The 12,035-nt window shown below is 39.1% G+C and overlaps 1 protein-coding gene across 1 annotated transcript in view; it reads left to right on the forward strand.

Annotated features, from left to right (window-relative positions):
• LOC139729339 (exportin-T-like) overlaps positions 1-12,035 on the forward strand; it is a 115,627-nt gene that overhangs the window by 35,971 nt on the left and 67,621 nt on the right. Inside the window, exons 3-6 of the mRNA XM_071640266.1 lie at positions 1,256-1,395; positions 2,750-2,819; positions 4,449-4,667; positions 6,011-6,094. Of these exons, the coding sequence (XP_071496367.1) occupies positions 1,256-1,395; positions 2,750-2,819; positions 4,449-4,667; positions 6,011-6,094 (513 nt within the window). The remainder of the gene's footprint in view (positions 1-1,255; positions 1,396-2,749; positions 2,820-4,448; positions 4,668-6,010; positions 6,095-12,035) is intronic.

Here is a 12,035-nt window from a genome sequence, read left to right on the forward strand (position 1 = left end):
GGTGAAACCGGGATTATCTTTTCTTGACGTTGTTGAACGAGGGAAGTGATGGTTGTGATCGTAGGCTGTGATGTGGAGGGTGGATGGCAGTAACTCGACATTGCCTGGCCAAAACACAATTGTTGGCATAGAGAGTAATCCTAGAGGTTGGCTGTGCAGGCAGGACTGACTCACAGCTTGGGCAGACAACACCAGGGGAAAGGGGTGGTGATGAGGAGGGGGGAGGGGGTAAGGAAAGTGGCACTGGAACGCTGTTAGATGAACTCATCAAGCAAAGATGTTTAGTCAGGGGCCCCCTCTCTCTTCCTCGCTCTCTCCCTTCCTTCTTTTTCTATCTCTATCTCTTTTGCTCACTCATTCTTATGGTCTCTCACTCACTCGCTCTGTTTTGCCAAGTCACACTGTTGCAGTCACTGGTAGTACAACATGACACCTGTCCTTCATTGACAAGACCCCTTCCCCCCACCCCCTTCCCCCTTCTCCCAACATCCAAACCTTGCAACTAGTCTCAACAAAAATGGCACAAGCTTTCCCCCCTCCCCCTCCTCACATTTATTTGTTGGGCCCTGTCAGTATCAACTATTATGATGTAATGCTTCGTAGTACCAGAACACGTTCATGTTGCTGCTCAGCGTGGTAGTGTCCTAACAGATGGTGATTTCTTTTCCATTTCTCAAGCACCATGCTTTCAGAGGATCCCTCTTATGATATCTTTCAGAACTATAAACCTCAGATGCTTCTGAAGAAAATGAAAGCAAGGTCTGTTGCAGGGAGACTAATGCTAGATCGTGCACTCTCTCAGTGTCTTTCTGTTACTCATGAAACAGTGGTTGGTTGGACAGTGGCTACGTTGAGTCATCTTTTTCATTCACTACCTTTTTCATGCTCAGCCGCCGCTATCCCAACACATCTCCGAGAGAGATAGTGAGACTGAGAGGCAGGGGGGAGAGTTCCCAGATCTAATTTTTCCTGAGCAGCGAGAGGAAGAGTTCAGTTTTCGGGGTGGAGCAGATTTTGTCGGGCCAATTCCAAGGAAACTAAACTGATCCAGGTGACTCCAAAGTGGAGTCAATGAGAGAGAGAGCGAGAGAGAGAGAGTCACACTCTGGACTGTAATTAACGCTGGATCCATTTTCTGCAGTCGGCTCCGATGGTGGAGCGCTACTGCTGCCGCTACTCTGTCACGCATCGCCGATTATCAAGTTCGTAGTTTGGAGAGGGCCGATACTCACTCTCACTCATGTTTCCCCACCAGGCGCTAGCCTACTTTGAGCAGCTGAAGCAGTCGGACAATGGCTGGAAGCTCTGCGCCGAGGCCATCACACAAGGCGTCTACGAGAATGACCACATTAAATTTTTCTGCTTCCAAGTCCTGGAACATTTCATCAATGAAAGGTCAGTGTTTTTTGTGTGTGTGTGTTTGGGGTGTTTTTTTTTTTCATTCTGTCCGCATACTTTGTAGCTCACTTCACACTCAGTTTGGATATCCCCCAGAATTTCCTGCAAGTGGTTATGTGGTATTCACTATAATAGCAGATACAGGTTTGTGATAGACAGAGAGATTAAAGTGTTAGTAGGCATTTACGGAGAAGGGAGGTGGGAGGGGAATGCTTCTGTGTTGCCGCGCTGACGTGTTCTACAAATACCTTTCATTGGCAACAGATGAAATCCCATATCTTCCTTTATGGCAGATTTGATACATTTCTCATTTACAAGCCTTTCTTGATTTGATGATACCGTGTGAGCTTTGGAATAATGATAGTCAAAAGCTGCTAATGAAACTTCCCTTCCATTGGTACAACTGTACGATTTAGTATGAAATATGACAATTTTCCCTCTTTTTCATCTGACTGAATTGACATGAATGGAGTCTATTCACTCTTTATTCCCTCTTCTCCTACCCTCCCCCAAGAAATGGTACAGAAACATGAACTACTGTCTATAGAATGGACATTGTAAATAGTAAAGGCCAAGTTTGCCCTTTTGCTGACTTTGCATTGCTACTTGTCTACAAGTCTGTGCACATTGTTCAGACATCCAGGGTCAAAGGGCATTATCCATTTGAGTAAATTTAGGGACTGGAAAGCAAGCTGCTTGTATGTATGTAAGCGGAGTACTTATTGTGTAAAGCAGTAGTAATTACAGTATTGTACAGGTTTTACGGCTTAATGGTGTCAAAACAGATCTGGTTGTTCTGATTGATTTATATTGTGTGTTTATGAGAATAGTAATCATAGTTTTCTTGTTTTTTAAGAAATTCAGGACTGGCCTCTCTATCACAGGAAATGCATTGTATTTGATATAATGTAACTATGTGTATATGAATTTAATCTATACTGTTTTAAAAGGAATTTTGGCCATGATGAATTAAAAACTAAGAGTGCCAGATTACTGTGCTACATTTATTTTTTCCCCATAGTAGTGTTTGAATAAAGATACACTTGTATTTTAGACATGGTATACCAGCATGGTGCTATGTGTTCATAACTCTCTTGATAGGGATGACATAATTGCTAAAAATTTGTATACCTACAAATGTATGTACAACATATTTCTTCATTCATTTGAACATCATTGAACAGCTCAGTGACTAAAGTTCAACAATATTTACAATCTGGCCACCACAGTGCATTATTAAAGTGTATTAAAACGGAAAATAAAGATTGCTCATTACGTCCAAGCCCCGACTGTCAGATATTTTCTGTCATTATTATTAAAATTTCTTTTTAAATGTGTTGTTCCTCTCTAGGTATGCAACAGCTGACCCATCTGACCAACAACTCTTGAAGCAAACATTGATGACATGGCTGCATGTACAGGTAAGATATATGATCCAGGTGTACATGTACTTTGGTTAATTGGCTCCGTGGGTAACTTGTCCACTTCAGAATAAAGGGGCTAAAGTGCAATGCCCAGTGAGATCAGTTCTGAACAGTATAGTGTGTTGTCATGCCACCCCCTCTGTTTAGATTTAGAACACCCTGTCCCTTGGACAGGGCATAACTTTGGGGTTCTAGCTGTTGACAGAGTCACAACTCACACACATGGAAAGCTTCCACTGCACTCTCCCTTACAAAGGATAGAGTACAAACCCCCATGAAGTGGTCTGTCGCTCATACACAGGAATACAGGTGAATGATACTGACTACTTGAGGTTTTCAGTGGGGAGCTGCAATAGTCAGCAAACAGCAGCAGCCTGACACATTATGCTATACAAGTAGGTATGAATGAAGGTGAAGGTGACCCAAGATTTTCCTGAACAGAGAAACTATTAGTATGCAGTGAAGATGGAAGTCTTATATGAATGAACCACTTTCAATCTTTTTGACTAGTGCAGTTATATGGGATACCATACTCGAGTTTAGCTAACAAGAAATAAGTAAACTCCTGGCCATAGATGAGATGGGTTTGTTCAGGAACTCTCAACACATTGTCATGGATACTGTATCACTCTGGCTAGTGAAATGGATAAGCTCATTTTAGGATGGTTTGTTCAAGAGCTCTCCTAACATGGTATCAGCAACCTGTTATTGTCTGTAATGAAGTACGCAGGTTTCCAAACTTCCCCAGCTTATTTGGGCATCGTAGCTTTCACCATGATTCATCTGGAGTGAGCACATTACACAGGAAACTTTAAATTTCAATCAATTTGGATTTTGAGGGCTGATATCTTCATCATTTGCTCCAGTTACGCTATATGTGTAAAGTGTATGCGAAGTTGAAGGCATAGTCAATGCTTTATTATATTCTGGAGGTCATCTTTGTGGCATGTGTAATGATTTTATTGTCTTGGAATGTGTTATTTCTCTATTGTACTGTATTGGAGTAAGGTAGATCCAAATTTTGCATCAAAAAGGAGTGCAAACTTAGGAAATCTTACATTACAGGAAACATTTTATGGAGTCATCCACTTACTCCTACAATTAATTGTCATAGTGCTAATTCTGAAATTGACTTCTTCATTAAATGAACCCATGGCACCAAATAATATGGCATCTCAATCTTCCCGCACATGTAGGTTAAATTGCAGGTACCTGGTACTGTAAAAGTGGAAATTTTCACGGTGTTGAAATTTGTGCGCATTTCAGAAACTAGCGCAAAAATAAAAGCACACAAATATTTTTGCTTGGAATATGTTCCAGTAGTTGATATCTTGATTCCAGGGAATTAAAAACATGCAGAACTTTTCTTACCCGGCTGAGCGCGAAAAATCAGTCCTGAGAAAGTATCCACTTTTACAGTAGCTTGTTACTACGCTATACAAGTAGCTTATATCACGCTGCATTGTACAATATTACTACATGCACTACAAACCATATGTGACATTACCAGAGGGCTGTAAAAACAGAAATATGTGTGTTTATGAAAGACTGGTTGTGAATTTTTTTGAACAACATTTGATTTCTGAGTTCAACAATAAGAGGATCCTGTATGATTGTTTTCTGCAGACTGTTTCCTCTCAGGAGGAGAAGAGCTTTGTAAGAAACAAGGCTGCCCAGCTCTTCTCTCTCATGTTCATCCACGACTTCCCCCACAAGTGGCCGACGTTCTTCTCCGACCTCCTCCAGATGCTCCAGGTCGGCCAGGCGGCCGTCGACATGTACCTCCGCGTCCTCCTCGCCATCGACTCGGAGGTCGTCGACCGTGAGATCATTCACACGGCAGAGGTATTTTCTCCCCGCACTCTCTCCTTCACACTTGTGTAAAGGTTTGGGCAGTTTGCAAGGTGTTTTGGAATACATTTGATCTACACCACGTGTATATTTGAATTCAAAGTAGTATGGTGCCCTTTTGAATCAAGAATAAGAGTGAAATTGTAGGTACTTGCAAAATGATAGGAATCAGTTTGAATACACAGGCATTTAAGACCCAGTAGTATGGGCAGTCATGAGTGGCCCGATTCATTCACAGTCCATCAAGGTACATTAAAAAACCACAGATAGCACTGGTCAGCGAATATGTGCATCAAAGTGTACACTCATTTCTAACGATCTAGTCCAGTTGAGATTCTTCGGCTGTGTGCATACTTACATAGAGATCACTAATAAAGCTGTGCGGAATTAGTTATGAGGGTTCTCAAATATTTCTGAGTCAGGTCAGCCTTCACACTCAATGGTAGCCCTCACGCCACTGAGTCTTTAAAAAGCTTTAATACCTGAAGAACAGGGAGCTGTACATATATATGAATAGGGTTTTTGAAGAAGTTGAAAATAACTAACATCAAACGTTTCTCTCTGAATGATTACACATTTTCTTCTCTTACACTTCGTTCGTACTGTGGTTGATGGTGCAAAAATCAAGTTAAGGGGGGGAGGGGGAGGAGCTCACAGACCATTTTCAAGGATTTCTGTATAAGAGACCTGACAGTTTTGTTATGTTGCAATTATGAGAAATATTTTGATGGAGGACCATTGAACTACAATTTTCCCCGTCCAGATATTTTCTCCTCTGTCTTCTGAAGCTATTGTTGACAAGGCGTTTTCTTTAATGCTCAAGTTGTTTCATGGTATTTATCCTAAATTTCTTCTGCTTAAAGATTGTGTTTACCTGTATTTATTTATATTGAAATCACATTGCAATGTACAGTATATCAAAGGCATACATTGTATACTCGCTCACCCTGAACAATGTTTTTGGCCTGTGCAAATACACCCATATATTTATTTTGTACACAGATATTTGTATGTGGCCACAAATCTGGGCCTCATTTCATAAAAAGGTGTTAACAACTCTTACTGGAATGGCAATTGTCATGGTAATGACAAGAATGCAGCTTCCTGATTGGCTGTTGCTATGGGAAGTTGTCATTCCAGCAAGAGTTGACATCCTAACATCTTTCATGAAATGGGGCCCTGAAGAAAAGAAATTACCTCCTTTGACCCAAGAAACTACACAAATATATGTTTGAAAATATATATTATTGTAAAACTCTAAATCAGCAATGTGAGCTCCATCTGATTAGACAGTTTTTGATGAAGTCATCCTTTTGACTCGTAAACCTCCCCTCCAGGAAACGATGCGGAATAGCCTCCTGAAGGATGAGATGCGGGAGAGATGCATCAAGGAGCTGGTGGATTCCTGGTTTCATATACTTGTAAGTCATCCAAACGCTATTGTGGCTCACATTCAAAAATAAGAAAGGAAGATGGCACATGAAGGGTCATTTACCTCGTCACTGCATTGGTTGTAAAGTTATACAGCATAATCCATTTCCATCTCCTGGGGTCCATTTCATGAAAGTCTCATGAAAGATTTTTTGCTTATGAGACACATTTATGAGAGACCTCATGAAATGGATTTTACTTTTCTACATAGCGACATATGAGCGACTTTGTCTATTCCAAGATTTATGTATTGACTAAAGACTCGCATGTAATGACTTCATGAAATGGACCTGCGTTCATACTTGTGCTGAATGTTCTTAACCCTAACTAGGCCGGGCTATTTAGGTAGTTGATAGAGCCGGGGGGCCTCCCAGGCCCCCCCTCCAGATCTCGGCCGTCGACCGCGCGATCGCGACAAAAATTGGCACACACATTGCCTATGATGTAATCTAATATACCATGAAGTTAATTTTTCAAAAAAAATCATCATTTATGCTAAATTATGCTAATTTATGCATGATAATGCATAAAATCAGACTATTTGGTATAAATCACAAAATAAAGCTCAAAACAGGCACATTTTTTGTGTAAATATTCTTTCTAGTGTCCTTAGCAAATGTAATAAAAAAAAATTGTGATATCAGAAAAAATTCTTAAGTATTTTATTGTTTTTTTGAATTTCTTATGTATTTCCTTGTTTTTTTGACTTTATGTTTTTCATTGTTTTTCTGATGAAATTTGTCCGTGATATCGCTCCGAACAAGAAAATATGTTATTCATTGATTTTAATCAATAAAACACCAAAATAATCATGCTTTTATGAAATTTGCCAGTAAGCACAGTTTGCATTGAAATTGTACACGAATTAACGTTTTTGAGCAATTTTTGGTCTGACATGCATGTACATATTTATGCGTAACTTCGGTACCGCGCACCCGGGCGTCGCAAATTTGGTGTCAAAAGATGCGGGAGACTCGAAAGAAAAAAGTCATGAAACGTCGCGGCGATAGCTTTTTGCGATTGCGATACATCGCGCGGAACGTCGAGGGGGGGCCTCGGAGGCCCTCCCCCCCCCCCCGGCCTAGTTAGGGTTAAAGGACAAGTTCACCTTCATATACATAAGGATTAAGAGAATGCATCAATATTAGTAGAACACATCAGTGAAAGTTTGAGGAAAATCGGACAATCCCTTCAAAAGTTACGAATATTTTAAGTATCTGCGCAGTCACTGCTGGAAGAGAAGACTACTACAGTGTATTATGTCACATGCGTACAACTATATAAGGAAAATAAAAAGAGAATTTCACAAAACTTTACTTTTTGAATAAAGTGCACATTTCTTCGACTTGCTACTGACGTATGTCAAGGGTAATATTATTCCCCCTTGCCTTCTGAAAGAGAGAAGTCGAGTGTTCTTTTGTTATGCGAGAAAAATTGAAATATCTTGAATTTTCTTTATTCTTTCTTTATATCGTTGTACTCATGTGACATCACAAGCTATAGTAGTCTTTGAAGGTGAAGTTGTCCTTTAAAGGACAAGTTCACCTTCATAAACATAAGGATTGAGAAAATGCAACAATATTAGTAGAACACATCAGTGAAAGTTTGAGGAAAATTGGACAATCGATGCAAAAGTTATGAATTTTTTAAATTTTTGTGTTGGAACCGCTGGATGAGGAGACTACTACAGCTTGTGAGTTATCTGTGTACAACAGCATAAAGAAAATGTAAAAGAAAATTCAACATATTTTCACTTTTTTCGCATAATAAAAGAGCACTTGACTTGCCTCTTTCTAAAGGCAGGGGGAATAATATTACCCATAGCATTTGTCGGTAACGAGTCAGGGGAATGTGTACTTTTTTCAAAACATGGAATTTTGTGAAATTCTCTTTATATTTTCCTTATATTGTTGTACGCATATGACATCTAAGTTATTCATACACTGCAGTAGTCTTCTCATCCAGCGGGTACTGCACAAAAACTTCAAAAATTCATAACTTTTGAACGGATTGTCTGATTTTCCTCAAACTTTCAATGATGTGTTCTACTAATATTGCTACATTCTCTCAATCCTTATGTTTATGAAGGTGAACTTGTCCTTTAACCATTCAGGGTTTGTTCTTAACTTGATGTGCAATGCGATGCAATGCTCAATGCTATGTAAGGTTGAACCTGATTTCTTCTGCTGAGAAATTATGGTGACAGAATTGGGTTAACTAAGAGTGACTGTTTTATGTAGATGAAATTTTCTCATGACACAGACACTCTGACACATCCAGTTCCTCTCTTTTTGTTTGTTTTTATTTCTATAGAGCCTCGCTAGCCCCCTCCCCTCCCCCCCCCCCCCCCCCCGTACTAGGGGGGATACTTGTCGAGTCCATGTTACATCACATGTGCAAAGAAGGACAGATGTCTGTGATAAATGAAATGGAAAGTTGCCAAGTCAGAAGTAACGCCAGTCTAATGAAACCTATTTTATTTTTGTGTTCTGGAAGTGCTGTATTAATTCTAAAGCCTTCACTTCCTCCAGCAAATAAAGATGGGTGTCTTCTTTTTCCAATATGCAGTCAGCCTGAAATTCATATTTATTCTTTAAATTCTTAACATGTTCTTAAAGTGTACTTAATTTATGAAAATGTATCAGAAATATCTTTTTAGTATCATGGTTTGGTGTCATGTTTTATTTCCAGTAGTGACTTGCAGCCAAAGGCTGAATTGCTCACAGTCTTACAATAGAATGAGTTTACAGGCATTTATGTGTGTATGAAAATATCTTTGCTCAACAAAATCTGAAATTATATCAAATGTGAACGTTGGCCCTATCATATGAATTCAGCAAAAAAAAAATAAATAAATAAAAAATAACAGTAATAATAATAAATAATAATGACTAAATAGATAAACAAAAGCCCCCACCCCAAAAAAAAATCCAACCCTAGATATTCCATGTTCCATGAGCATCTTGCAAGGTATAGTTGGTGCATTATAATTCTTAATGTATGTATCATTTTTGTTATCACTGGAATAATCTTTGTTGTGTTATGATTGTGGTCATAATGATGATGATGATGGTGATTAGTAGAGGTATTAGTTGAAGCATCATCATCATCATTATCATTATGATAACCAACCTGATGAAAAGATGCATTAGTCAATTGAGATGATACTACAGAGGACTTTTCATAGTAATCACAAGTAAACATGTATGATTTCCATATTGCATCTTGAAGAAGCTAATAATAGAGATAATGGAAGCAGTAGAGTCAAGCTAACCCTGTCATACCAAATGTATTTTCAGTTTCCAAGCTTATTTCAGTTACATTGTACGTACCGGCACTTTATTTCCATGATCACATGGTTATTGTGAATATTTTACACAATTATGCCTGATTTATTATCAATAGTCAGCGTTGCTGTGCAGTAAGTCAAGGTACATCTGTCAATCTGCATTAGATCTGACCATTGTTCTCTCACCTCAGTTGTCAGGACTGCCTTTGTGTACTCATATATTCTTGTGAGCATATTTTACAATTGCTGCCATCTTCCTTTTTTTTTTCCCCTCTACGCTCGCAGAATCCTTTCTCCCCTCTTATATGCCCCAGCCTGTCAGTTATCCGCCTCGGCTTGGCCCATTTGTTTCCCCCAGACGTTTCTTGACTTCTCCAGAAAACATGTGATCAGTGATTTAGCAGTCTCCCAGCTAGCCTGTTGTCAGTTGAGAGGATTGATAGTAAGACATGTGGTATGAGGAGTACATGTAGTTGGGGTGGGGGTGGGAAGGGGTAGGGAGAGGTATGAGGGCCAAGCGGGTTGTGACTGCCAGATTGTGACTAATTCTGGGCAAAGCATCTCCAGAATTTTTATGAGAAATCCTCTGTTCTCTAATCACCCTGTGTCTGCACCTGTTTTGCTGTTTATTTCTTCAACTCTCTCTCTCTCTCGCTCCCTTTATCTTTCTCTGTCTCTGTTTCCATCCTTCTTTCTCTTACATCCAAGATCCATCCATGTATATATGTCTATCTATTCACTTGTCTTTCCATCTACCTTTCTTTCTCTCAATATCTCTTTTTTTGAGTGATCCTATTTGTCATTCAATCCTTCTTTCTTTTTTCTTTGTCTACTGTCTGTTTATATGTGAATTTACCTGCGTATGTTTACCCTTTCTTATATACCCCCATCAATCTATTTTTCTCTTTCTCTCTTTCTGTCCATTTATGTTGGACTGTTTTCTTTCCATCTCTCTGTCTTTCTTTTTCTCTATCAATATACCTGTCCATCTATTTCTTCTTCTTCTTCTCTCTCTCTCTCATAGTCTATATGTGTTGGACTAAGTTCCTTCTATCTCTCAATCTCTATGTCTCTCTCTCTGTTTCTCTGTTTCTCTATCCATCTACCTGTCTATCTATTTACCTCCTCTCTCTCACCAAACATTGTGTCTTTAGCCAAGAGTAGAAGCTCCCGAGAGTTGGAGACCCCAAAGTGTCTTTGGGGGAACGTGCTGCTGTTGTAGTTTGGTCTCTTGTAGAGTTTGCTGTCACAATTTTTGGGTGTTGATTGATAAGTGAGATAGTTAAACTTGGAACAAAACAAGTACAGGCAAGATTGGAGGAGGGGAAAAGGATTGTTTTTCCATTCCCAATCTTTCGTACTCTTTGCAGGTCAATTCATCATATATTGCAGGTGATGCACATTGATGTAAACAGAGCAGAAAACTGTGTTATCATTCTTCTTTCCTTTGGTCTAAGTTCTGATTCATCCAGGTAACATTCAAATAAGGTACAAAATTAAATCAATTCATCTGGACTTCCTGTTTCAATTCTTAGCCGATGAAACATCCAGGATCAGATGTGAAACTGTTCTTGTGATTAAAACAGGAAGTCCAGATGAATTGATTTAATTTTGTACCTTATATTTTCCTTTTATGTTCAAGGAGTTTGAAGTTATTCCTCTGGATGGTATAGAATTTTTTTATATTAAGAGGATTTACAACTGCAAGAAGAAAGGAATCAGCTCAAATATCCATATGAAAAAATTTTTTTTTAATAATAATATTACAAATTGTAAATTGGACAAAACGTGGCAAATGCGGGATGGGGCGGGGGATCTACTGAGTACCAAAAAATGTAAATATTTGAATATTTTTATGTCCATATATTGATGTGTAAACATGGGATTCAGAGTACTGTACATAGGAAATCTTTTATCAATATTCCTGTCAACAAATTTTGATGTTCATTTCACAGTCTTACTGAACCAGTGACATGTACAGGAAGGTGCATGGAGTTCAGTATGTTACAAAACTCATGACTTGATCGATGATGAGCTGTTAAAGAGTTCCTATTAGCTATACATGGATGAGCAGAGATTGCATTTTCTATGTCATGTCATCAGCACTTTAATTTTCCATCCTTTCTCATACTTCTATACATACTTCTATGTGCGTGAGAATCAGTGCACTTAGTGTAATTGTTTGTTTGCTGAAATATTCATGCATTCTTTGTGGTGCTCTCTGGTCTTGCACACGTTGGAGATAGAATTACAAAGTAGTTATTAGATCGTAAGAGTTTGTTTTGGAGATCTGGAGCACTGAAATTTTCCTAAAGGTAATGTTTGAACACTGTAAACATGGTACTGAGTTTAATAATCCTAGGTTTGTCAGAGGGAATATCACAGGTTCTTACATGGACAAGGTTAAATCTGGTCCTGTAAAACTCTGGCCTGCAGGAGGTGGGCCATCTTTCACCTACCTTTTCAGGTTCAGGAAACTAAATTAGGAAACTATTCATTAGATGTAATCTGTAATTTGTTCCCGAGTTCTCTCTCGCTCCATCCCTCCCTCCCTCCTTTCTCTTCCCCTCTCTCTGTCTCCTCGTTCTCTCGCTCTCCAACTCTCTGAAGAAGGGAAGGACTGAAGTAGTCACGGGTGACAA

This window comes from Diadema antillarum, unplaced genomic scaffold (assembly GCF_040938485.1).
Source record: "Diadema antillarum isolate AM-2024a unplaced genomic scaffold, OU_Dant_1.0 seq00000234_RagTag, whole genome shotgun sequence".
NCBI lineage: Eukaryota > Metazoa > Echinodermata > Echinoidea > Diadematoida > Diadematidae > Diadema > Diadema antillarum.